At 43.9% G+C, this 27,994-nt stretch overlaps 1 protein-coding gene across 12 annotated transcripts in view; it reads right to left on the reverse strand.

Annotated features, from left to right (window-relative positions):
* PPIP5K1 (diphosphoinositol pentakisphosphate kinase 1) overlaps positions 1-27,994 on the reverse strand; it is a 52,668-nt gene that overhangs the window by 15,507 nt on the left and 9,167 nt on the right. For 9 of the 12 annotated variants that reach the window (XM_083850199.1, XM_083850201.1, XM_083850206.1 and 6 more), the window contains 20 exons: positions 27,049-27,150; positions 26,613-26,774; positions 25,458-25,579; positions 24,922-25,023; positions 24,725-24,811; positions 24,209-24,284; positions 23,577-23,686; positions 22,519-22,604; positions 21,981-22,109; positions 19,493-19,614; positions 18,571-18,753; positions 16,417-16,558; positions 15,559-15,782; positions 14,368-14,495; positions 13,764-13,878; positions 12,222-12,329; positions 10,843-10,959; positions 10,352-10,516; positions 9,202-9,292; positions 3,926-4,048 (listed from right to left, as the gene is read on the reverse strand). In XM_083850199.1, coding sequence (XP_083706325.1) covers positions 3,926-4,048; positions 9,202-9,292; positions 10,352-10,516; positions 10,843-10,959; positions 12,222-12,329; positions 13,764-13,878; positions 14,368-14,495; positions 15,559-15,782; positions 16,417-16,558; positions 18,571-18,753; positions 19,493-19,614; positions 21,981-22,109; positions 22,519-22,604; positions 23,577-23,686; positions 24,209-24,284; positions 24,725-24,811; positions 24,922-25,023; positions 25,458-25,579; positions 26,613-26,774; positions 27,049-27,150 — 2,494 coding nt within the window. The remainder of the gene's footprint in view (positions 1-3,925; positions 4,049-9,201; positions 9,293-10,351; positions 10,517-10,842; positions 10,960-12,221; positions 12,330-13,763; positions 13,879-14,367; positions 14,496-15,558; positions 15,783-16,416; positions 16,559-18,570; positions 18,754-19,492; positions 19,615-21,980; positions 22,110-22,518; positions 22,605-23,576; positions 23,687-24,208; positions 24,285-24,724; positions 24,812-24,921; positions 25,024-25,457; positions 25,580-26,612; positions 26,775-27,048; positions 27,151-27,994) is intronic. The other 3 variants (XM_083850202.1, XM_083850204.1, XM_083850196.1) reach the window with 2 other exon arrangements.

Below are 27,994 nucleotides of genomic sequence, written 5' to 3' on the forward strand. Positions count from 1 at the left end.
ACCAACTTCAAAGCATCACCATCAGCGGACCTTCCCTCAACCTGAGCTTGGGACACAACTCTCCACTGAGGTCTTGCTTAACCCTCTTTTCAGTCCCAAGCAAAAAGACATAAGGGCCACTTAAACTTCACTTGAGCAAGTCTTTGATGAAGTGCTATAAGCCATGTATCATATCCTGAAGCATCACAATCATGAAAAATTGTCAGAGTTCATGCAAAGACATGCTTCAGAATCTGAAGACTTTTTAAAGATTATTAGCCTGACTGCGAAAAAAGCCTTGATACAAGTGTACTCCCGAGAGACTGCAGTAGCTGCTATGTCACTTACTGCAGTCAGTTCTAGTGATGTTTGTTTTAAATGCCGATGTTCATCATTTCATTGGTACTTGTTTGAGCAGAACAAACAGATTAAGGGCTTATTTCACATTCCAAACCACCTTCCCCAGAAGATAAATGTCCAACTCCTATTTGTTTTTCCAACCCCCCCAACTTCTTCTTATTATTGTGGCAGGGCACTTGTAGCACAGGGTGCCATAGCACACTATGAAATATGAAAAATGAAATGCACCATCAAGATGAATAATTCTGCATTATGTTAGTCACATATTAGTTAAGTAAGTCTGACTTTTAAGTACTTGAGTGCACAGCTGCACCTAAGCACACAGAAACCTTGTTGCAGAATTTAGGCTAAAGCAGTAGGTGTCTGCTGTGGACCTTGACTGCAAGTAGCCGGTTGCAGGCACAGTCCCACTACACAGCCTATGGAGAAAGGCAGTGCTGCACCAGGACTGAGCAGAATCTGTCCTGTTCCCAGCTGAGCACAGAGCAAGCAGTCTGACAGATTTCCCTGAGAATCAGTACTGCCTTCAGCCCACAATGCTTGCACAGTTGTGGAAGAAAATCAGCCAGAGCCCTAGCTGGCCTTTTCAAGTGGCTTTCTTGGTATCCATATCCGTCTTGTGCCAAACACCATGAGCTTATTCTGGGATCCACAGGTAGCCAGCACTCAGGCTTGTGCAGCAGGGTTTAAAAAATCCTTCCAGTTCATCCTCCTTGCCTCTATCACACAGCCTGTTGTTTGCTAGGGAGCTCCCTAAAGAGGTGAAAAGCAACTAGTGTTTTCTCTTACACTCCGCAAAACAGCACAGAAAGCTGGCGTACCTAATGGTCTCAATACAACAGTATTCAGGGGGTTCCAACAGGTCTGTGCATTGGATAACATCTTTACACCCTGATTTGCTAGGCCATTCTCCTTGCCTCAGAACTGAACAAAAATCCAAATGAATCAATCTCCTGTTTTCCCCGATGCCACAAATTATAACCTTAGTTACCTCCCCATCTCGTCACATGCGGGTGTTGTGTTCATTGTGATCCCAGTAAGAAAGGCACTCAGACACAGCAACAAATAATAGTCCATTCAAATGCTGGGAAACCCGAGTTGTGAAGTACTGGATGGATTTCCAACCAAGGCACAGCACACTGTGCAGACCCCATCCATGGAGAGGCTTGTCCAATGCTGCATAACTCAGTGTTTGCAGTACCTGAAGGGACATATAAGATCATCTGTCCTCTCTCCCTTCCTGTGTTACTTTTGACCAATGGTTTTGGTTGGAAAGGACCCTTAAAGATCTAGTCCAAGCCCCCTGCAATAGACAGGGACATCTTTCACTGTATCAGGTTGCTCAAAGCCCTGTCCAACCTGGCTTTGAACACCTCCAGTGATGGGGCATCTGCAGCTTCTCTCAACAACCTGTTCCAGTGTCTCACCACATTAGTTGCAAAAAAGTTCTTCCTTATTAAAAAAAGTCTCTCTCTTTCTTATAAGCATTGTTTATATATTGAAAGGCCACAATCATGTCTCTCCAGAGCCTTCTCTTCTCCAGGCTGAACCACTCCAACTCTCTCAGCCTGTCTTCACAGGAGAGGTGTCCAAACCTCTGATGACTTTTATGGCCCTCCTCTGGACCTGCTCTAACAAGTCCATGTCTTTCTTGTGCTGGGGACCCCAGAACAGTACTCCAGGTAGGGTCTCATGAGGGCAGAATAGAAAGGGATGTCCTGGTTTTGGCTGGGATAGAGATAATTTTCTTCATAGTAGCTCGTATGGTGCCATGTTTTGGATTTGTGACAGAAACAGTCCTGATAACACACCGATTTCATACTTGTTGCTGAGCAGTGCCTACACAGCGTCAGGGTCTTTTCTGTTTCTCACCTGCCCCACCAGCCAGTAGGCTGGGGGTACAGAAGAAGCTGGGAAGGGACACACCAAGACAGCTGACCCCAAGTGTCCAAAGGGATATTCCAAATGATATGCCATCATGTTCGGCAATAAAAGCTGGGAAAAGAAGGAGGAAGGGGGAATGTTTCAAGTTATGCTGTTTGTCTTCCCAAGAAACTGTTACCCATAACGGAGTCCTGCTTTCCTGGAAATGGCTGAACATCTGCCTGTTGATGGGAAGCAGTGAATGAATTATTTATTTTGCTTTGTTTGCGGGCACAGCTTTTGCTTTACCTATTAGACTGTCTTTATCTCAACCCCTGAGCTTTCTCACTTTTACCTTTTCAATTCTTTTGCCCATCTCACTGCAGGGAAGTGAACGTGCAGCTGTGTGGGGCTTGGCTGCCTATTGGGGTTAAACCACAACAGGAGAGAATCACCTCCCTTGACCTGCTGGCCATGCTTCTTTTTATGGATATTGTGGATGCCTCATCCCTGAAAGTGTTCAAGGCCAGGCTGGATGGGGCTTTGGGCAACCTGGTCTAGTGGGAGGTGTCCCTGCCCATAGCAGGGGGAATGGAACTAGATCATAGAATACAAAACCATAGAATGGTTTGGGTTGGAATGGGCCCTTAAAGATCATCTGGTTACAATGATCTTTATGAGGATATGTTTGGCTTTCTGGATAGCAAGTGCACATTGTAGGCTCACGTTCAGTTTTGAATCCATCAGCCTTCCCCAGGTCCTTCTCTGCAGGGCTGCTCTCAATCAATTCATCACGTAATCTGTTCTAATCAATACTTTACAGAGTCTGAACGACCTTCTTACTGGGATCATAAAGAACACTTGCACTAATGCATTACATCCCTACAACTCCTTCAGGATACCTCAGCCTTTTCCTGTGCTCCAATTTCCTTGAAAGTAGAAACAGACTCTCTGCTTCTCAATACATAATGCACTAACTGCAGATCAGTCCTCAGCTGGCAACACCCCTTCATCCATGCACACTGAGCAACATTTATACTAATGGCCCAAATACATTTTACCAGACTGTCTTCCTGAACTATACAGCAGTACAAACTAGTCGCAATAACTAGACCTTACAGTCCTTTTGCAGTATTTTGTCCAAGCATCCCACTTACCACAAGCATATCACACCTATTACACTTGCTTTCTGACAGTTCTCTCAGACTCTTCTGTGTGCCCAGCGCACAGATGGGGACTCCAGCACTCATCTTATCCCACCCAGCACATCACACTGCCTTTGGGATGGCCCCATCTTCTGTAGGTTGAGCATTACTGTCGCATGAAAACATTGGCTTAACATCAGGAAGATCACCAAGAAAAGCAAAACGATTTGACGTGCTGGATTTCAGTACCAGGACAAACCTATTTCCTATCCGGACCAATAATCCTTCCTCCACAACAGCAAGCAGTATTAAAATACGAGAGCAAAATCAGACACCAGCACGACCCATACACCAGCATTACCATACATCAGCATAAAACTCCTCACACAATGTCAGCTCCTGTCTTGTCCTAGCAGGGTTCATGTTTTCTTGGGATATGACAAAATGCATTAGGGTAGATGCGGCGAATATACACATTCAACCGTGTCACTCTTCTTAATGGTCTAAGTCTCTGCTTTAGTAGTATCCTGAGACACCAAAGTCCACAAATTAACCTGCTGCACAGAGAACACACATACCGTCTTTGTATGTCAGGCTGCTGGCAAACTTTTTGCCATGGCTGCGTGCGTAGTCCTGGAGGTTGGGGGCACTGGAGGAGCCTCCCAGCACAGTGGTGCTAAACAGGCCGGTGCATTGTGACCCTGGAAAGGCATGGAAGGTGTTAGTATTACATCTCCACCACATGCAACTACAGAAAAGCAGGGTTAGTCGAAGAATGAGGAATAAACTGCCTACTTCACAGGCATCTCAGGAAGAAATTGATGCTGGGGGAGTGCGGGGAGGCAGTAAACCCCATTCTCAATTCACCAGCGACAAATGCACATGAGGTAGGCCCAATACTCAGCTCCAGGAAAGTTCCTAACTCCTTCCAGTGGTTTATTTCCCTCTGGCTCTTCTGTCCTGGTCTAGGAAAAACATCTTGACATCTGCCAGTCAGCAAAACTAAGTATTCATATCAGAAAAGCGAGGATGCAAATCACTGATGTTCATGTCACAGGCCTTTGTTTCTCTGCTCTCCTGTCCTTTCTCTGGAAGATCCTTCTTCTGCAGGGCACTGAGAAGGAGAAAGGGTTGTCTACATCTAATAAATTTCAATGTGTTTAATCTGTTGCTGTAAATGGAGATTAATTGCTCTGTCAAGCAGTAAGGAAAGCAATACGACCAGAGAATTTTCTTTCTCAAGCTGCTGCCCAGATGATATTTCACATCCACTTGGTCATGCTTTGACTCCCGAGTGGGTCCAAGTGTTCCACGATCTACATCCACAAAGCACCAGATGCCCACACAGTGTGGAGATTTGCATAACCTGTGGCAACAAATAAGGTGTTCAAAATGGTCTCAAGCACAGGAGGGCAACCTAAGACCAGTGGCTTTGGAAAGTGCTGGTGTTTGCTTCTGTGAAGTACAGCATTTTTTACAGCAACTTGACTTTATGTGATATTTAAGGAACTGCTGGGCATTAGAAACAGAACTCTTTTGACCAAGGAAAGCAATTGTCCATGAGAAGAAAAAAAAAAAACTTCTTATGGGCCAGACAAACCACTGATTGTCTATGAATTCTCTGTTAAACTGTCTTAATACTACAGTCTGTACTGAGAATACCAACTACTAAAAAACAACATTACTCCCACTTACATTGCTTCCAGAAACAAGCAGGTTGATCTTGCTCCATCCTGTCTGCCAGGATGAAAAACCTGACATACTGTCTTCTAGCATTTATGTGGAACAATGCAACTGTTACTACTGTTAAAAAGATCCTGCTTATATTGCAAGCAGCTCTTGGTTCTAAAATACAGCACAATTTAAGTTGGAAGGAACCTTTGGAAGCTTCTTTCCCAATCCCCCTAGCAAGACCAACTTGGATCAGCTTGCTAGGGTTTGTCCAGTCAAGTTTTGCATACCTCCAAGGAAGGAGATTTCACCACCTGTCAAGGCCCCTGTTCCAATATTTGGTGCATTTGTGAAAACTGTGCTCCTCCTAGCTAACTGGAATTTCCCATGCTGCAGCTTCTGCCTGTTGGTTCTCATTCTATCACCATGTGCCTTGGAGAAGAGTCTGTCTCTGTATTCTCTGTAACCTCCCATTTAGGTGGCTGAACAACATTAAGGTCTCCATCCTCCATTCAGCTTCTGACCCAAAGACCGCACAAGCCCAGCTCTCTCAGCTTCTCCTCATCAACTGCACACTCCAGCTCCCACCCACCTCCACTGCCCTGTATTGGACTTACATAAGCCTGCTGTGTCCATGCCCTTCTTGCACTAGGGAGCTCAGGACAGGACAGCAGTACTTCAGACACAGTCTCACAGATGCTGAACAGAGAAGAAAAAACAGCTCCCTCGGCCTGCCTGCTGCAGTCCTGTTAACCCAGCAGAGAAAACAAGCCATTGTCTTCCTCTGGTGGAAGGGTGCACTGCTGCCTAGTGTCCATTCGTTGCCTATGACGATGCCAGCCCTTTTCCTACAAAACTGCTTTTTAGCTGGAGCCTCCGGAGAAAAAAAAAAAAAAAAAACAGATCCTGAGCTTTGAGTTATTCCTGTGTAAGCTCAGTCTCAGCTGACATCACCTGCTTCTTGGAACAGTGGAGGATGATAAAGAGTTCTCATATGCACTGAACCTAAGCTACTCCACCATATCACTGCTGATAGCTTTTCCAGCATGACAGACTAGCACGTACATGTCCTTCGACAAACAGGCAAAGAACTCTTGCCTGCAGGGTGACTGATACACGTGTCTTAGAAAATTTTCTCCTAATGCCTTAAAGTGAAGTTCAGTAGTGACTCAGCATGAACTGGAATCTGTCAGAAAGCAAACAAAATTTTGTCAAGTGACAGCCAGCGTGATGTTCAGTCATTCTTCTATGGTTTAAAACAAACAACATCAAAAACAAGACTCATTTACCAGCAAATAAAAATGTAACAGAATATTTTTATCACTTACTATCTTGTGCAATCTTGAGTCAATAATCATTAAGCTAGGAATACCCCAGTGGTTCTGTTCTTCTACAGCAGAAAAAGCACTCTGTACGCACCCTTAAACCTGAATAGAATTTACAAGGATGACTGTGGATGACAGCAATTGTCTATGAATAAACTCTAGGAGTTCACTGTAACCAAAGTAAACAAACAAACACACATCCTAAAAACATAATGGTATACTAGCAAATTGGTTTTAAGATGTAGCAACACTTGCCAGAAACAGCAGTGTGTACTGGATTATTTTTGTATATTTAATTTTCAGATGTCTATTCAATGTTTCAGATGTTTAAAAATGGACATCCCCTGTTTCCCTATGGGAGAGGAAGTCTCAGAACAAGGCTGTCACCCCCACCAGCAATAAACCACCTCTTACTCAAACAGCAAGGAGAGATTTTATCCCATTTCAGTGTTCTTGCAAGTGAAGAAAGGCATTGAAAGATCCCTAGGCTTCTCAAACCAGAAGCATGCACAATACTGCAGACAATCCATAATGATGCACTTGCTCCTGCCCAGAAAAATGAGGCATACTCCAAAGCATCACACTGCAAAGACAAAGCAAGCTGCTGCTCTCCCCTTTTCCAAACAGCCATTTTAAGGCTTCTTTTAAAATACTCTAAAGACAGAATTCTAGCAGGTATGGCAACAGGGCTATTCTAGGAGCTCTGTCCTGCTCCCCTTTCCTGTATGCCTCAACATACAAGGTTATACCAGAAGAGATGCAAATGTTCCCTCAGAGATAAATAGCCAGACACTGACAAGGTCAGGCAACAGGAGAGTAAGCTCAGCTTCAGAAAAGCTCAGAAACAGCGGTAGCATCTGAATGAACCACCTCATAGCACAGCTGCTGAGACAAGTATTAAAGCCAAAGTTCAAGCTCACATGAGTTCTGTATTCTTTCTCCGAGAGAGAGCATTTCAGATCACAAAGGGGGAAGAAATTAGATTTCTACAAAATAAGCAGGAATAATCCTTGAAGAGCTTGACTTTTAAAAGTAAAGAGGCACCATTCTTTTCAACAGTTCTCAGGCTGAGAGAACTTCACAGAAACAGACATCCTAATAACCAGAGATCGTGCAAGCTGGCGTTGCACCACAAGTCTCTTCTGCTCAACCCTTCTTTGCATGCAGCTGCAAGTCTCTACAGACTGAACTGAGTATCCAGCTGTATCTCCTGTCACAGATCTGGTCTCTCAATTCCTACCCAAAGTTTTGCCTCTGCAGAGCTTCACAGTTGGAAGTGATCAGCAAAGGCTTTCCTGCAAGGCAAGTCAGGCAAGAACCTGGTATTAAACCTGAAGGGATCACATTTTAAATTCTGTTGTCAAGGAAAAGTAGTCCTCTGCAATAGTCCGGTATAGCAGTAGTCTTCTCTATCCCCAAAACAGACATTCCTCAGAAACCTCAAAAATGGTGTAATATCTATGCTGTAAAATCTGCTTTCCAGAACACATGCCTCCTGGCACTCAGAAATCCAAACAGCGAAGACAGTTTGCACGTTGCATTTGATGTATTCATTCTTCAAACAGATGTCCTTCATTGAGAGATTGCTATCTTAGAAATTCTCATATTAATTCACATGGATTCACAGATTAACCACAGGTTTCTTCAAGCCTAATCAAGGCAGTCTATTATAGCTTCCTTAATCCTGCAGGTGGTCTGTGAAAGGCAGTAGATATATCACACTCAAAAACCACTATGGCCAAGGTTATTATGCTTTTAAGAAAATAATATGCATCAGCATTACTTCTTAGACTTTTCCAACTGGGTGGAGCTATAGGTTGCAGACTCCATGGATATTTCCTTATTATTCCAAAGAAAATTCAATTAACTTGGCAAGAATTAGTTTCCAAAGAAGCAAATCATTCAAAAGTGACCAAAAAAAAAAAAAAAGATTAGGCCTTTCAGAAAACCCTTGGCTGCAGGATGCCCACACAACAGGGAAAAGAACTTGTAAATCAGAACTTCTGCAAGGAAATCTACGGCCATGCCTCAAAGCCAAAATGTAAAAAATGGCTTTAAAGAAAAAGAAAGTGAGCATAACTTGGGCACTTCCACCTCCTGGTGCTTATTAGTCATCTTCAGGATCTAGGTTTCTCAGCTACTTTAAACCTCATGGCACCAAAGACTGCTATTCATCTTCCAAACAGATCTTGCTTTAGCGAGAATATTTCAGGAAAAAATTCCACTATTAACACATAGTTTAGCTGAGGTTGGCAGGGAATGGTATCCTCAAGGACACATGGAGAATACCAACTGCCCCAAAATATTTTCTGCCACTGGCTACCATGCAAAGAACAGCTAACCAGTTGATCCTATCTCAACTGAAGCTGTCAAAACACCGCAGCAGATGACAGAGCTGTTCCATACAAGAGTTCTTTATGAAACAAAGGTAGAAATAAAATAGTCTTACATGAAGAGCAGCTTTGTTTGTAAATTACCGTTCTTCAGAACACAAAGCATACTAGTTCTCACGTGAGATCACCTCTTCCTACTAAGGTTAAAAACGGTATAACAAATGATAGCAACACAGAAGCAGAAGTCCAGTCTCTAAGTACACAGCTTGCTCTGTTGTTTCGTGCTATAAAGGATGACAGGTGCATCTTCTGTTGCTAAAAACTGAAGGAGAAGATCATACACAAAAGGCATTACAATAAGATAGCCTTTATAGCAGTCTAGGCAGTAACACTACAAGAAGAGAGAACACACATACACAGACATACAAGGAACTTAAGCCAGATGTATATGGGAAGGGACAGACAGATGCACGCAAAAATACAGAGGTACAGGTGAGCAGGCTGAGTATAGGTCAAGTACAGTACCTAAGCCACTTTGCTTCATCTCAGAAGACTGCCTTGAGTAAGTGCTGAAGAGGCGATAACCTCCTGATTTGGAAGAAGATTCAGAAAGCACCTGCAAAAAGAGATAGTATAGTTAGTGTCATGCCCTAAGTTACCCACTGATGTCAAAAGCCTTTATACACCCATAAAAAGTAAAGTGTCTCTTCCTTAAAATCACAATTTTCAAGAAGCATACAGGTACTTGTATGCTAAGCTTGTGACAGTGTGTGCTCAATTTTAATTTCAGGTTTGTGTTGGGTTATGGAACAGTATAGATTTCAGAAGTATGAAGGGATTCCTGTACTAAGCTCCTCGTATCCCAAAATTCTTGTTGGAAACACTGGGACATACAGTTCCTTCTTAAGCAGCAGAAAAGTATGTCCCCTTAAATATAGCATGCGCTCACTACGACGAGCCCCCGCGTACTACAGACAAAGATTACACCACAAATGACACAGAGATAGAAGACAGCTAACAAACATCTCAAGCCCTAACTTTCTGCTTTCACTGGCTCAGAAAATAGATACACAAAATGCCCATGAAACACCCTGAAGGTGTCAGCTACCTGCTGACTGTGAAGCTAGCCTTATGGCATACAAATAGCCATGAAAGAGAGTAGTAAGATCAATAAAATCGATCTCTGTTGCTTTAGCAGATCAGAGACTGACAGTTCTAAACCCTATGACAGATTAAATACTCTAATAAACCCGCCAGTTAGCAGGGACCTCTGATTTGCACGAGACCACACATAGGAAACAGGAACAAGAAATGGGGAGCTGAACTGTGAGATGCAAAGGCTGGAATCTAAGGGAACACAAAGATAACAATGTGGCAAGGTGAACAGGTTGTGAGCAATCTGGTGGCTGGAACATGAATGCCTCTACAGAGCATGTATTCTAAATATACTTGTGTTTTTCAAGCATTTCCTTACTTGCTCTTCCTCATCAATTCCCTATTTCTTCAGTGAGGAGTTTGGTAGGTCAGCTTTCAAAAAAATCCCTGTTCAAATTCCATCCCCAAATCAATCCACAGAATCAACTCAAACTCTGGCATGTTAAGAGGAATCTCAGGAAACTAAAACTAGGCAAAAGACCTTCACTAGAAGAACCTAGACAGACCGTTGCACTATTACCTCCATGGACCCTGTCTTCCGGTTCCTGATCAATGGTGATCTTCGCTGAATGCTGATCGGCTCAGAGGGCTGCGGAGACATTTGCTGTGCACGATTTGGATCATCAATGCCCTTCTCTTTGGAGAGGTCCTCCAGGCTGCCTTGGTCTGTTTTTTTGTCCTCATTCTGCAGTAGGAAACACTGACAGCTCCAGGCACTGCTCAGGGCATTTACTCTAGGCTCATATCTCCAGCTCTGCTAAGCTCAGTGAGATATAGCATTCCGCTTTCTCCTTACACAAAGACTGTCCTGAAAAGCCCACGAAGTTAGGCAGAGAACATAACCCACTTAGAGTCCTCAGGCACAAGACTAAAGGCCAGAGGAGAACATGCTGCTGGAGACCGAACTGCAGCAGGGCCCAGCAGAGCCGCATGGGGTCTGACAGATCCATGCTCACCATGTCCCCAGCATGCAGGCCACAGTGTCACTCTTGTCTAGGACAACGTGCTCACCTCTGCTGATGCAGGCCGAAAGCCAAATCCCGTGGGGACATTTCTGTCTTCCTCACAGCCTTTCACACCAGGGCTGAAATGCAGCTCCACATGGAAACGCTCTTCTGAAGACGGGTCCTGTGAACACAAGTGACAGGGAATAAATAAACGAATAAAAATGAATCCCACTGTCAGCACAGGCCATGATCTGGACTTAGGTCAGCCCACCATGCTGGTGCAGCACGCATCCCAAGCGCATCCTTTTGGAAGAAAGGCAGAAGCAACAAGGAACCACAAACATACTGTCTCTAGGTTTGTCTCATCCAAAAGGACAGCCCTTATTAGCACAAAGCTGAGGCATTCAAACTGTTGTTATTTTGTGACAACAGCCACCAGAAGACCAAAACAGCATCAGGCTATATGTATATATACAAACCTAAAGCATAGCCCCTTCTGATCCATTCCTGTTGCAAAATCAGAACTTACTGGCACAGGGAGAGATGGGTTCCCTCCTATAACTTTCGTCAAGTTACTCCAAGATTTAAGTAACTGTCTCTCATATTCATTTAAAACTTATATATATATATAACTTATAAAAAAACATATATATATATATATATTTAAAAGGTAGCCAGAGCTTTTACAGGATCTGGCACTAATGAAAACCCCAAGTTTCATCATCTCAATTCACTAACAGACTTACACCACTCAAGATCTCTATTCTACCATTAAAATCCCACATCAGCTCTCTGAATACAAAATTCTAATTCTAAAGCTTACAGAAAAGGACTGCTCCCCTCACCCACTACGACCTCCTGCAGTACAGGTCACCAAACCTGGGATTCAGTACGTACAATTCAGTGTCAAAATTATTTATGGACATCACTGTCACCTTCCATATTCCATCTGTTTTTCTAAGTGATTATCTTAACTTCCTGAAGATATCAGTATATACTTCCCTAACTATATCAGTCTATTTCTGTTCAGTTAAATAAAAGAAGTTTATGAATGTGGGATTTATGGACATTTTCTAGAAATATTCTGAATAAACTGTCAATTATAATTTGATTTTATTTTGTTTTTCTTACTGTTCATTTGTAATTAATAGTAAGAAACACCAAATGATTTTGCTTTAGGACATGCTTTAAAATAGCTAGTATCAATTACGTGAGTTTGGTGTTACCGATCAGGATAGCATTCTGCTTACACGTAACAAACATTAACTGGGTCACTTCCTCTCACCTAAAAATAAAAACCAGCGGTTGTGTAAATGATCCATCCATCATTATTTACAAGGTGAGAGAGCTCAGGTCACAAACTTCCCAGCTGAACACATCTCTCAGGGGACTGTGCCTTGCATCATGGCAGGAAGGATTTTGTCCTACAGCTATATCCCTCACCTTGTTGTTGTCCTCGTAGAGCATGATAACAATCTGGGTCATGTAGTTCAGCTCTGAGATAGCACTCAAATAGTCCATGGCTCTCTTCCACTGCTGGTCTTTGTTCTCCTGATATATACACATAAACAGTCGCATGGAATAAGCAACAGCAGACACCTTGCAGCATTCAGTGAAATGGGTCTGAGAGACTTAGCCTCTCCACAAGGTAACAGCATTGTCAGGACAAAAACATCTTGCTTAACTTGCATGAAGAGAGATGACCTTGCAATGAGGGCAGGATGCTTACAGTAAGGAGCAATTGCATAGAGGGATACTACAGCTACCCATACAATCCACGTGCAGTTCTGAGCACATCCAGATGCAAGCCCCCTATGCCATGCTGACTGAAGAAAAGCATAACCCACAGCAGTACCCAAACACAGTCATTCTCAGTGTTCTACAGAATGAGTATCTTAGAGAAATCACAGAAAAGCACAAGGAATGAACTGGTAAATAAAGGACTGAGTAAAGCTGCTTGTACACAATGCTGAATGATGTCTACAGAGCCACGCTGGACCCTTGGGCTCCACAAGGCAGGGCAGCCCATCCATAATTGTTTCCTAGCACTGCTAGGGATTGGGCATACCTAAAGTGCCACTCGTGCTGCTGTGGAGTGTCCCACCACCTTGATGGACATGAAATGAACCCCAATGGTACATATGAACTAAGATGCAGCTTAACATTCTTATACTGGCAAGACGGCATCCTCTGACACTTGAGTGGGGAATAAAGCAGCATCTTACAGAGTGAGCAAGTAATACAGAGGTACTTGCATGATGGCTGCCCGCAGATATAGGTAGCTTCCAAAGACATCAGAAATCACACCTGCTAAACAACCCCAAACTCTCAAGGCTTTTGAGAACATCATGCTTAAAAGCAGGTAAATAAATCATAGTCTAAAGCAGAGCTTTTCTCAGGGTCTGCATGATGATTCCTTCAGGAAGTAGATTATGAGAGCACAGGAAGAGGCTGGATTGGATGAGTTAGTCCCCTAAAACTCTGTCATCTGTCCCTCTGGTACAGAACACGCCCTATGCATTTGCAACCCCAAGTCAATTTTTCTGTAAGCAAACTGATTTTCTTGACTTAGAATTGACCGAAAAACACTACATAACAGTGACTGCATAACTTTTTATATAAAGAGCTGAAGGAGGCAGGAAGAAATTCTCTGCATCACCGCTGCCTCATATTGCTATCTTCCTACACAGGCAAGTGGTCTAGACTCATCTAAAATCAACAGGAGAACTTTTGGAGAAAACATGCCTCTGCACAAGTAAGGCAGGCAGTGTCAGGAAAGAGGAAGACCAATCCTCCTACATGCCAGAAAGGCAGGAAGCTGGAACATGCAAACACAGCAGAAATGGAGTAGGCCAGAGGCCACTGATGCACATCATTACTGGGAACACTGCCTAAAGGGGCAACCTACAAACACTGTCTACCTTGGAAAGGGCTACTGAGAAAAAGCGGGGAGGCTTACTCTGTGAGCACTGCTGGAACACTTACATCCAGGAGCCCCCCATAGCGGAAGATGCTGAGCAGAGAGTGCACGTGGCTCTCACTGGTGAAGTATAACCGTGTCCGAACATGGCGACCTGGTGACAAAACTCCTCTTGAGTACCTAAAAAAAACGTTTAGCCCCATGTTACTCACAGTCTGCCAGTGTATTAACATCTATCATACAGCACCATTTCTGTTTACTTAACAAGAAAATCGTACACTGGGAACTGTCAAAGAGACGCAGGAACAGAACAAGCAGAGTGAGCATTAGGCACAGAAGCAGCAAGTTTTGTGGTAGACACACAGACAGGCAGAAGTGCCTACATCAATCTAGCACTTGCCCCTTGCAGAGACAGGAATGAAGGTACCACCATCCAGCTACAATCGGTTTAAGCTTCTTTGGCACCTTGGCTCACTCTCAGCAGTCTCAATGTGCCTTTCCATTTCCCTTCCACTTCAAGGAGCATCAGACAAACCAAAGGACACACCAGGAGGGAGCAGTGTGTGTTCAGTGCCTCCTCACACACCAGTACACTCTTCTGCATGGCTCCCACACGCTGCTCCAAAGCTGGCCCTCCCCACCAATAACAGCATGCAGCACAGTCCTTACAAAGGATGTAGTTTGTTGACAGACTCATCTTCATGGGTTCTCTGTAGGTCCAACTGGATCTTTTTAATGAGAGGAAGACAAAAGCCAATAGCAATCTCCAGTTTCTCCTCCTTATTAATTCCATATTCCTGCAGGAAAACAAAACAAAAAACAAAACAAAAACAAACAAACAAACACACAATAGATATCTTTGAGCCTTTGTTCTTTGCCACATCTTCAGATGAAAGGAGGCTGGACTTCCTCAGTCCTGTCCACAAACAGAACTACAGTTAAGCAAGGCCAGAAAGGGAAACACCACTCAGCAACTTTCTCATTTTTTCCACATATTGAAGAGGGTGACAGAGGACAGAGGCTCCTCCAAGAATCCTAGCCTGCCTGGACACAGCTATCAGTAGACTTTCAACAACTGAGAGAGACAAGTACCCAACAGGGAACTTCCTCTCAGGACAAACACAATTTGATGTATGAACACACATACCCAGATCCGTCACAAGCAGTAATGCAACAACTGCTATTTGCAGTCATAAAACTTGAACAGCTAAGCTGTAAATGGCCAAAGGACCTCTCATCAGGAATAGTGTGGGAAAGCTTAGAAGCCCACTTCTGCCTTACATGGGCCCAAGGCAACTGGACCCTGCTGTTAGAAGCTCATTTCACATAAATGAAAGATTTGTGCCTCAAGTGGGACAGAACAATGGTGAATAAAGAGATCTATTGCAAATGGCCCTCCTTTCCCCTCCCATTTATACATGCAAAAATTTTGTGAGAACTTTGCAAACTCAAAAAGTCCTAGTTTAACAAGGACATTAGATCTACCATAAAAAGCCTTCACTTTAACACAGAAAACCCTATCCCCAGGTACAATCTTGCGTGTGGAAGATGGGATGTTGTACAGAGCACACACTCAACTTGAAGCTGTGCTACAATGCATTGTGATGAACATGGGAAAGCTGCTGCATCAGCTGTTGATTGCTCTAATGCTGTTAGAATCCTCATCCATGAAGAAAGCACTGCCATATCTTAAGTCATATATGGTTTTGGCATTATACAAACAGTAAGAGAGATACATGAGAAATATCTGTGATACGCTGCTTTAAAAGTTAATGTGCAGGAGATGCAAGAAAAAACAGACAGAGAATAGGTCAGAAAGTGGCACCACAGATATCTTCACACAGGCAGGACAAGCTATACCTGGGGTATGATCACATCTGCCAGGGCTTTAGAGAGTCTGAAGAGCTCAGCTGTGCCTTCCAGTTTCAGTGCACAGTTGTGCTGTACATCATACTTGATGCAGTCATAGATATCGGGGATCTTGCTGATGTCGTAACGGCCATTCTTCATGCGAAAATCTCTCTCCAGCTTACTCCAGCGTTGCAGCATCAGTTCCAAAGTCTCACTGTGGTACAGCTGCAGGTCTAAACAGCAGAGAACACAAAAACGCATTCACATCCTGCCTAATTCCACGTAGATTTCAAGTGACAGCTCCAACTGACTTCTCCCAGCATAGAAGGCATTATGCCACCCACAGGAATCCAAGCCTGGAAAAGCCACTAGACCTGTTGCACTGCATCTTAACCTGCAGCAATAAATTATTTCTGAAAAATCTGAAAAAAGTGAAACTGCTTTCCTTACAGCTTGTCTACCATAGAATGTGTCAGTGTCCCACAGGTGCCTTTATACAGCCTCTGTGCTGTTATAAGGAAAACTCTCAGAGGTCAGCAAGTCATGACCCAAAGAACTTGCCTACAGCCTTGACCTGCCCTCCAAGACATTCCCGAAAAAGCCAAGCATATCCCTCCAGGCCATAGTGCTGCTGATTATATTCCTTCTAAAACCAAGATACATATTACATTTCTGTTGCATTACAGCTCTCTTTACCAGTAGCTGAAAGCAGAATAGGGGCCTTCTATATCAATAGCATATACAAAATTTCACCCTACAATTTCTTTGCTATAGTTATATATATATAAACCACAGTGATGTTTGGGAGCTCTGAAGACAGAAGAATAAATGAATCTGCTGCAGACCCTTTCCAGCTCTGATGCTTGCCTGCAGATTTTGGGTCTTCCAGACGTTTTCGTATCTGGGAGGTGAGATTCTCAATCAGGGTGAACACCTGGTTACAGATCTCTACTGGATTCTGGATAAAGGTCATGGAGTTGAGCAGAGAAGCACTACCTGTAGGTGCTAGCTGAGAGAAGATAACAATAGAGATTAGTTAGTAGCTTTACAGACTGTGAACACAAAATACCTGCCTTCTTCAGCTGCCCTGCTTTAAAATTAGGTACTAAAGTTGCATTCCCAGCCAAGTGTAATAATCTGGTAAGGTAATTAGGCATGTTCTTAGAACCAAACTCAGAGATAGCAAACAACTGCCCCTGTCAGATCAGACCTTCCTCCACCTACAATATCCACTCTTGGCTTCTTTGTTTCTGTGCTTGAACAGAAGGGCTCCACAGGTGTTTTAAGTATTTTTCTGAGGTGATAAATATATTCCTTAATGGTAATGGGTTTCAGTTCTGTAAACATATCTCAGAGTCTGGGAAAAAGTATTCTGTAATCATATCTCAGAGTCTGGGAAAAATAAAGTGTCTAGGGACTGGTTGGAGAGGCAGCTACAGCGCTGGATGTAGCATATGCTCTCTACTCTTCAGTTACCAGACACTGACAGGACCACATAAGGGTTTGTATCCAAAAGATCTGTTCGTATGTACACGAAAGATCTAGAATCTGGCAAAGGTGAATTGCCCACCCACAGCAAATTGGATTGTTCCAGGCAGCATGCAGCAATGCACCCTAATCAGGGAGCCCCAAAGAAGATAAGGACAGAAAAGTCTTCTTGCTTTATGTCACCTATATTACTGACACATGGTTTCCTGTAAGGCCGGGATAAACAAAGCCTATTGCATTTGGTTCTTGTGCTTACAGCCTTAGTCTCTGACACAATCTTATCCGTCCAAGTCATGAGCCACAACATACAAAAACAGGGGCTCAAAGATTCACTGGCTTGAAAACCAAGTTCACCCTACTCCATATCAAGTTGTTTCAAAAGTTCATCACAGTTCCTATTGAATCATGTTTAAGTCTCTCTGCTGCAAAACATACTATTTTTAACCCCTAGCTGGCACAATCAATCTGATTTAAATAGCAAGCAACTCACATTGCTATGCATATGATTCCTGTACTGGGGCTATCAGGTACAGCATACAGTACATGTAGCATACGGTACAGTATACACTTGCACAGAGCTGCTAAAAATCCAGATTCCTGGTTAGGGGAGAAGGGAAAGGGAGGGAATAAACCAGTGAGAGCTACCACACTGGCAGGCTATTCTGGGACCACTTTCCCATCCTGCAGAGAAGCAACTTGGGAGGAATTTTCTCTTACACAGAAGAGGCAATGTCTTTTGCAGCTTTTCAGCTGAACCCACTGCTCTTTTCATCATCACTCCCCTTTTGAATGTAGTTCCCATTCTCTGCCATAGACCCGCACATTTTCCCTAGTTTTGTGCAAGAGCGTACATAGGAGGTCATGCGACTGTGGCCAGCTTATTGCAGGACCCATTGTTTATAAAAAGCCCTTTAGTTTTTGACACTCCAGCATCAATGTTGGGCAGTGTTTTCTGTACGCCACTGAAGAAAGAGGTTTTTGTAGCGTCCTCACTAAAAATTCCCCTAGATCTATTTTTTTAAATTTTAACCTGTATGAGACATAGTTCACAAGACCAGAGGAGCAACTTCTTCCACAACATCTTGGAGCTTTCCTCTAACAAGGGTTACATTGATTTCACACACTGAAAATCTTTGAAAAAAATGCCAAATGTCAGTCAATCACATATTTGTACATGCATTTATAAAACAGGTTTGTCAAACCCATTTTCTTCTGGCATAGCAATGAGAATAAAATGCACTGGGACCTCTAAAGGGAGAGAAATGTACCATGATGATGATTCTTGAAGTGGACAAGTCGACACCGGAACAACTGTGAGGATTTCCACTTGGAGACGTACAGGGACTGTTAATCCCCCAAATCCTTCCTTTGCCATTCCTAAGCTCTGTTTATATCCTGCAATTCTGACTAGAGCTGATCTGAGACTAACAGAACTACTGTTCACATCCCAGCCAGCTTCACATCTTAAACTACTGCAGCAACGCTATTCTCCTTCTAGACACAGGAAGCTCTAAGACTATGCAGGTGCTTTACCTTCTCATAATCCTCTTCACAGAACTCAGCATCCTTCTGCATGATTTCATGCAGTCGTGCCTTCACTCTGTGTTGACAGCTGCTAAGAGAATCACTGTCACTGTCCAGGAGACCATTCATATTGGCACTTTTCACCATTTGCACCAGGATGGGGGTCAGCTCTCCTTCCAGGGCCAGCAGACCCTAATACAACAGAGGACAAGATTTCAGCTATGTGCAACCCATGCAACAAACACTTCTGTTAGTTTCAAGGCCAACCTCCAGTTAACTTGAGTGAAATCTCAACTGTCCTTGAAGAGCATTTTTACAGCACCAGCATCTACTTTTTCTAGCATCAGCAACAGCCATTTTTCTAGGCAAAACACCATCTCTGCCTGCAGCAGTCCCAGATTTGTCTAGGCAATCCTTAAGCAGGCAACACAATTTGCCGGAAAATGTTGATACAGCAGAGGCTCTGAAGAACAGCTACGGTTACCACAGGATCCCCCTTGGCTCAAGCTGTAACCGCAGATGAATCTGTCTCCTCCCCAGCCTTCACCCCAAAATGCACCAAAGACATTTGGTGTCTGGGCACCATAGACATTTGCCCTCTGGGCTGGGCAGTCAGAAACCTTCATTTTGTAGGCAATTAATACTCAGTAATGTGTTCTAACATTAAACACCAGCAATACCCTGTAAATAACTCCTCAAGTCAGAGTCCCATATTGGGCATAATACCAAAGACAACATACATGTGCAGCTACGCTGGGTTTCCAGTGCTGCCCCACAAACTTGCTATTAGCATAGTGTACCACTGCCCTCCCAACAGGCAGGTGGAAACTCCTAGGACAGTTCCTTCCTCATCACCAGAGGTTTTCCTTTAGAATTGTCATATTCTAAGACCAATGTAGCAGAATTAGCAGATGCCCAAGAGAGGAAGAACCTTTGCAAAAGCTGCTGCTGTCATCTGAACTCGTCCCTCATCGGAGGCATAAATCTTGAGATCATGACGGTATGTGCTGTGCAGTCTGAGCAGGCCACATCCAGGGAAACCAGCATAATCACCTGGAACAGAGAACAAGGTCAAAATAGTATTCTGACATCTGCAAAACTATCAGCTGAGTATACTGCAGAATACCACTACTTCAGACAACAAACTTCCTTGCAGTAACAAAGTTTTGTAGAGAATTAATCACTTTCACAGCTAGCATTTAGGCTGCTCCAAAACACAGAGCTCTAGCCAATACATGAAGCCTGAAAATCTGTTCCAGGTTAAACTGGGAAAGTTCATTTTGAGGAAGAAATTGAGGATTCACCAGTAAAGGTCTGATGCTGTCTAAATGTTGCAGCAACCCTCTCCCAACAGTCTGTAACTGTTTTGCTAGCTTGAATGCCCCTGTGCAGAATAAAGCAGCACAACAGAATTGCCTCCTTCTATTTGTTCTCTGCACAAAAGCAAGTACTGCTGCCATCAGAACTGCAGACAGAACTAGCCAGTAATGAAGCACCTGGCTTCCAAAGCATATCCTGTATAGCTACAGTTATCTTGTGGCATGAAAAATAGTTTATTTATGATGGCTGAGTCAACCAGAGGAGACAGATCAGTAATGAGAGAAAGCAACTCATGCAGCTTTGAGTCTGACCCTCCAAAAACAGTACAGTGGTGACTCATTTGCTATTGGATGGAATCCCATGATGAATTTGTACAGTACCCAGTCACACTGCATGAGAAGAAGGGGACGCGGCTCCCAGCTCTGAGCTCATAAGTCAGAGAAACACTCTGCTAGATAAGGACAGACATTAGACAGAAGTCAGCTGTATATCTGTACAAAGCTGCCATGTACCAACTGCTCTCCAGGAACTGTGACACAGCATGTCACTGCAGATTAAGATCTCTCCCCAGGTGCAGGACTTTGCACTTCTCCTTGTTGAACTTCATGAGGCTCCTGTCAGCCCATTTCTCCAGCCTGTCCAGTTCCCTCTGGATGGCAGTACGACCCCCTGGTGTATCTGCTGCTCCTTCCAGTTTCGTGTCATCTGCAAACTTGCTGACGGTACACTCTGCCCCATCATCCAGATCATTAATGAATACGTTAAACAAGCCTGGACCCAATATTGACCTCAGGGGTATACCACTGGTTACTGACCTCTAACTAGACTTCACGCCATGATCATCACCCTCTGGTCCTGGTCATTTAGCCAGCTTTTGGTCCTCACCGCTGTCTGCCCACCTAGTCTATACTTACTTCATCAGATTCTCTGTGAGGATTTTATGGGAGACAGCATCAAAGGTCTTACTGAAAATATCCTCTGCTCTCCCTTCATCTACCAAGCCAGTCACTTCATTGCAGTTTATCAGGCTGGTTAATCATGCTTTTCCTTTGCGAACTCATGCTGCCAACTCCCAATCAACTTCCTATCCTTCATGTGCTTGTAAACAGTTTTGAGGATTAGCTGCTCCATCACCTTTCCAGGGATCAAGGTGTAGATGACCAACCTGCAGCTCCCTTGGTCCTCCTTCTTGCCAGTTTTGAAGATAGGAGTGACATTTCCTTTCCTCCAGTCCTCAGGCACCTCCTCCAGTCACAATGATCTTTCAAAGATAATCTACGGTGGCCTTTCAATGACATCTGCTGCCTCCTTCAACACTCATGGGGGCATCCCATCAGAACCCATGGACTTGCATACGTCCATTTTGCTTTAGTATTCCCTAACTTGATCCTCTTCCACCCAGGTTAATTCTCCCTTATTCTAGAAGGAAATCTTCTCCAATTCACCTTAAATTATCTTAAGTAAATCGGTCTCATCAGACCGATATAGAAGTATATTACTTCTGACTCTTCTCTACTTGGATGAGAAAGGCAATCTCAGTCTTTTGTTGTTGTTGGCAGGGGGTGGGCTCCTGGCTCTGTACTAGGTGCTTTTCACAGTCACAGAATTAAGGTAGAAAAAACACAGGTAAGTTATTTAACTATTGCCCTGTCCCAAGACATAATTACCAGTGTTCCAAGACAGATTTCCCCTGTTCTCTACACCTGACCTAATTTCATTCTTAATAAATATATAAATTTTGAAGTGTTGCTGCATCAGGATTATTTTGTTAGACTTGCTTCTCTTTTCTGAATACAGGCAGATTAATTGAAAGAGGCTTTTCCGGCCCTAGTGATTCTATGTCCCATACTAAGACATTCTGAAGTTTAACCACTGCAACAAACACTGCTGGCTAGCTTAGCTATCTTTGGTTGCAAAGCCCACTTGAATTATTTATCCTTATCAGGTCAACTCAAAAGAACAAAAACAGTGATGACCTGAATCACAAAGGCTGCACACAACCTACAGACATATGAGCATTCCTCACACTAATGATTACCTGGGCTGAGCAACCTGGTACAGTCCCAGGACAGTACCTAAGATGCATTTAAAAAGCTTACCTTGGCCACCAGGGTACATACAGCGAAAGGCTCGCCCCAGCTCTTCTGCCTGGACTCTTCCTGCTGGTGTCAACTCTCCACCCCACTTCAGCACCAGGAGAAGAGACGGGGAAGACTCTCTGCGACCTTCTAGGAGACAAACAGGTACTCACTATGTCAGATCTGAAAGCTGAGCTTGCAGTGGGAGAGGATGGGAGGAAGAAGTTGCCACCAGAGCCTTGCAGAGCATTCTCAGCACAAGTCTGACCCAGAATCCACAAGAATCAAGCCAGCAAGTACCAAATTAAGAACCACTACTTTCAGATGGTATAGGCTGACATTCACTAAATTGGAAACAGAAGCCCTGTGGCACCATCCAGGGTGTACTGGTACACTACATTGTGTATCGCTTCACCCCTTCTTATGATTGCAGCAAAGTTAGGATTAATGGGTCATTAGTTCTGCTAGTATATCCAGGGGTCTTTATAGATAGGATAGCTGTACACACTCTTAAACACCAAGCTTTAAAGATCATGGCAGCAATGTCTGATTTCTTTACCTTCGTCTTCACTTGCAGCTTTTGGATGTCCATGAGGCAGATAGGTCAACTGCACCTTACGGTTAATGCCAGAAAAATGCCCATACCTAACACAGTGAGAGGGGGAAAAATTAAAAATAAACCAACCCCATTCACCCTGTATCCAGAGGTCCCTAGACAGCACATAGCAAAAATACACAGTACAAGCACTAACTTCCTGTTACAACACCAGCTGCCATGGAACAAGAACATTTTTGACATCTATCTATGACCCAGCATGAACACACACACACAAAAAAGCTATATAACCTCCCTAAATGAAATTCAAAGACCCATTTACTTGCCTGCTCTTCAGTTGACAGCATTCTGTGCTCTCATACCCCCACAAGGACTTTAATCAACCCTAGTTATTTTCTATCTACATCTTTAGCAAGTGAATTAATGGGATCACAGAAAAAGAATCGGCCAGCCACTCTAAATGTAGCCGCACCTCTAATGAGCAGAGAGAGCAGGGGAAGGAATCATGGTAAAAAATAATTTTCTGTGCTCCACAGACACGGCTTAAATAGACACCGCCTGTGTATGTCGCAGTGAGAGAAACCTTCCTTTTGTTTCTGAGATGACACCACCACCATACTGTCTTTTATTTCATCTATATGCAATCTAAGAGGACACAAACTTCTTTTCATGTTTTCCAAGCTGCCTTTTGTTAAACTTTTGCCACCAAACAACCTTATTTAAATCACATTTGTTCCAAACTTATAAAAATGCTTCGTATTAATATGGTCCTTACAGGACTCCAGCTCCTTTCCCACAGCAAAGGAAGCTCAGTTTTGTCTCAAGTTGTTTAGACAAACACCAGAGACACTTGGAATAAGAATCAACAGCGGTTTTGATGCTGAGGAGAAAACGTTAACAGGATGGCACCTTTTACATATAGCTTCTAACAACGGACAGAGGATACCCTGAGTTCTGGAGAACTAGCTGCTTAAGACATCAGCAGCCCAATTTGCTTCTGCATCACATGCTGACCAACGCTCTGAGACAGAATCACAGTGCCCCACTATTTGAATCCTTACATCTCCAAGACGCTCTTCAGCTGTTCCAATTTGGATTTCCGCTCCTCAATCTCACAGTCACTGTGGGTTCCCAGTTCCACCACAAGCTGCCGTGCAATGTCCAGCACTTCCTGTTGGAGGGCAGACACTGTCTCAAACACCCAGCAATTCTGCCTCTCACTCACCACCATAATCTTACAAGGCCTCCGGACAGTCTCACCCACCATCAGGGCCACATACATACTCCTTAGAGACATGTCATTTCATAAGACACAACTCCGGCAGGACAAACTTTCACACCGCAGTTTGCTTCATCCTCACCCCGTGCTCCAGCCCCATTCAGAACCAAACAGGTCCCTCAAACTGTCCTGTCCCAGCCTGGAGCTGTCTCTCACTGGAGGCAACCACAACAGATGGGCAAACGGCATCAGGTCAGCCCCGTTCTACAGTCTTCAAGTCATCCGGGAGCAGTTTTCACTATGCTCTCATACTATCACCCTGCTGAGTGCATAGTGGGTGGAGAATGAGAAAGGGAGTGTTTGTGCAACAGACTGTTGCCTTTCTGAGGGTTTTCACCCTCTCAAAAAACTGCCTCACACTGGGATCCAAATTACCTTTATCCACACAGTAACCCCAGAGAGGGCTCCTCTCACCTGTAGCTGCTCTGGTTTCTTCAGCTTCAACTTCCCTGTCTTGTAGCCATCATATTTCTCAAATAACTCAAAGAACCTGTATGGACAACAAAGAACCCTGATACAGTTTCTGTTGTTTCAGTGCTACAACTTTCATCCCTACGTATGCATTCATGCACTATTCTTCAGGAAGAACCAGCAGACCCACTGGGTCCTCCCTGTGCTTCAGAAATTCTCATAAAAATTAATGTTTCCAGGCTCAGTTAAGAAAAGGAGGTAGCCCCTATCTTGCAATTTAGTGGGGTACTTCACTTTGAAGGATCTAGCAGCCTTCACTCTTTCTTTCAGTGTTCACGAAGAAGGTGACTAGATTCTTATGGGGAAAGAAGACTCCCTCAACTTAGAAGAAAACATTTGATTGAATGGAGCCAGGAAAAAGCACTGCTTTCCACGTGCTCTTCTGCTGTGCTTCTTGATTCAGCAAATGGGCCCTCCTCACTTCCCAGCAAAGCAGCATCTTCGTGCCTTGACTCTTACCGAGGATGCTTAACTTCCATCTTCATTTTCTGCTTTGGGGTACGATCTCCATGCCGGATGACTGCAATAACACAACGAAGCTCCATCCTGGGGAAACAGAAGATATACTTGACAAATGTGTCCCTTGGACAGTATTTGCACTTTGTCTCTCATGTAGCCTCCGTGGGCATTCACTTGAGAAGATGACAGGTACTCACATAGTGCCTGAAGTTGTGGGGACAATAGGAATATCTTCTGCCTCTGTTGGGATAGACCAGGGAATATGAAACTGGGGAGCCAACTCGCGCATTATTATGTTTCTGGAAGAAATCAGAACATAAAACTCACATTCCCTTGGTTCTCCATCTCCTGCCTGGTGGTCCTGCTGAAAGATTTGAGAACCACAAACAGATCATCTCCTTACCTTCCTTGCAGAGACATCTAGCACACCACGGGCTGGTTAGGGCACCCCCCAGGGGACACCAATTTCCCCTCACATCACCAATACTGCATCTGGCCTTAGCAACCAATCTTAGATGTATCCTGTAGGATACTTCTAGGTATAGAAAAAGACAGCTAATGCCAATGCAAGCAGGAGTTCCAGCTGCTATACATAATTAACCCCTTCCTCCCAGAGCCATGCTTTCACCTTCTGAACAAATTTCCCTAGCTGAACCATCCACAGATTTCTATGTCATACTTATCATCTCCATTCATTATACTTTGCTGTGGGTTCCTCTACCCTTTTACATACCCAAGGATTTTGGCACAGTCATCATAATACTTCATAGAGTTCTTCACAAAACTGAAGCCGTTCACATCACAAACAAAAGAGTGGCCATTTGCCCGCAGGAGGTCAAACCCACACACTGTTTGCTGCATGAGGAAACACAGGACACAGGATTCATAAGCACATTGGGAGGGAGTACCGCAAGCAGGACAGCAGATGCACAGCCAAGTACGGCTGACACACGTGCCCTGTTAGCATATGCTGCCCAGTTCAGCTCCACTGGTGCCTCCAAAGGCACCTCTGCTGCAGCATTTCTACATTCTATGCCTGCCTCACGGGTCTTAAAGTGGGAAAACACAGCCACAAGTTAGCAGTAAGAGGCCCTTTAGAGGAACCTCTACAGCTTCACAGCTGCACCAAGAGCCCAGCCCATGAGCTCCTGGATTAAGCCTATCGGGTCTAGCCCCCCTACTCCACAGAACACTAAAGGATCAGAACGGAGCAGCTCCAGGCTCTCTTGCTCTTGCCTCTAAACTTAACTGTTCTGAAGCACACTGAAGAAATACAGACAATAAGTGGTGAATTCACAGACATCCATCAGTATGTGGAAAAGGCTGTAAGACGGAACAGCTGTATCGGCACAGCTGCATGGGTTGCAAATTGCAGTGAGGCCGGGAACAAGTAGTCAAGTGCAGCATCTGCTGACACTGCTGAACATGTCATGTAACTACACCTAGACTTACATACATTCAGCTACCTAACTCTACAGTAGAACACAAATGCGCACCAAAGCCAGATCAAAAACAGAACAAAAAAAAGCAGAGGAAGTGAAGGCCAGGGTCTCTACACATGTACAACTAGGAATAGTGAAGGAGGGACCAGCACATATGACAAAGCGGCACACTCAGAATCTTATATTAGATGCTTAGATGCACACTGGACACCAGCCACCTGCCAGCACAGAGGGCATTTGATGGAGGCCCTCCTGCTTTCCCGGTAATCTTTGATCAGCAAACTGCCAGGGCCAGCAGGACCAGCTGTACCCAGCCTGCAGAGATGGCAGCTGGCAGCAGTCATGGAGCACAGTGGGGTAACAGAACTCAGGCTTTAACACTGCTTGAGCTACGAATCAGACATTCATGGTGTATCCTGCTTGTGTAGCGGAGAAAACAGACAGACCTTAAAGGCTACACAGACTTTCCGTGCAACAAGTTTCTCCATGGCAGTCAGCATAACTGGGTAACGAATTTCTTTCCCTTCACTGTCCCGTTCAACCTTCCCATCCAAAGCAGGAGATTTGCGAGCCTCTGCATGGGCATAGTCTGGCCCAACAGTGTACACCTAGGAAGAGAAATAGATACACCTGACATAACCATCTAGAGTAACTGCATCTTCCAGAAGGTTCTACTGCAGACACATGGAAAAATTTAGATGGTCTCACACTTTCTTCCTGTTATGATTTACAGAATGCCCACTCCCCACTTTGGGATCCAAGCTGCACAGACCGCACCTCACAGCTTAAACAAACACTCCAGAGTCAACTTAGGCAGGACTGCCCAACCTTCAGCTATCCCAGTCTTGGAGAAAGGAGGAGCGATTCCAGGCTTTCCATTACCTTTACGTCAGTGCCATCTGTAGGCATGAACTCCTCATAAATGTATGACCCTGTCTTCCTTACACTGCTCTCTGGGGAGTACACGCTACTCCGGCTACCAATCTGAAAGCAAAGAATAAACACATCAAGGAAGTCAGTTGGGTTTCTTTTCTTAGATGGAAGAACAAAAAGCATAAGCTTTGAACCACAGGGAGAGAATTGGCTGAACACCTCTCAGAACCCCTAGCTGTTACAGCATAATTATGGAGGACAAAAAAGACTCTAAAAGACAGGCAATAGGTATGCCCTTTTCCAGGCCTAAAGAGGAGAAAAGTTATTATAGACCTTTAGGTTGACTCCAATAGCTACAAGGATATGCACCAAAAAACAGTAGATAAAGATGTGTAAAGTAAGGAGACTAGCTAATAAGGAAATGATAATAACTGATGACAGTTCATAATCAGACCAACTTTACTTCTTTCTAGGACAGTATGACAGATCTTATGGACAGAAGATGACGTCATTTTAAGTTCTAGGGAGGCTTTGGATACAATTTCAAATGGCACATGTGTATACTTAAGGAAACAACCACTTTAGGTTTACTAATGGCAGATGTGTAACTGATTGGAAAAAAAGATGCATCACAGCTTTTAACTTTGCTGGCAAAGTAGAGGAAGTGAGTAAAGGCAGATTCTCTGTGAAATCTATGAATACGTAGTGCATTTATTACATTTGCAAGCAACACTAAGCTGAGAAAGGCAGCACGCATGTTAGCAGACAGGAACAGGTTTTAAAAGGATCATCTCAATAAACTGAGGAAATGATATGGAAAAAAACAGTATGTAGTTCAATAAGGGACACATTTCTCCATAACTGCTACACAGGACACTGGGCAGACATAGGATAGCAAAGGTGAAGTCAGCATTACCACTAAAATACATTCCTCTGGAATTCCCAGCTCTTTAAG

This window comes from Anser anser (assembly GCF_964211835.1).
Source record: "Anser anser genome assembly, chromosome: 10".
NCBI lineage: Eukaryota > Metazoa > Chordata > Aves > Anseriformes > Anatidae > Anser > Anser anser.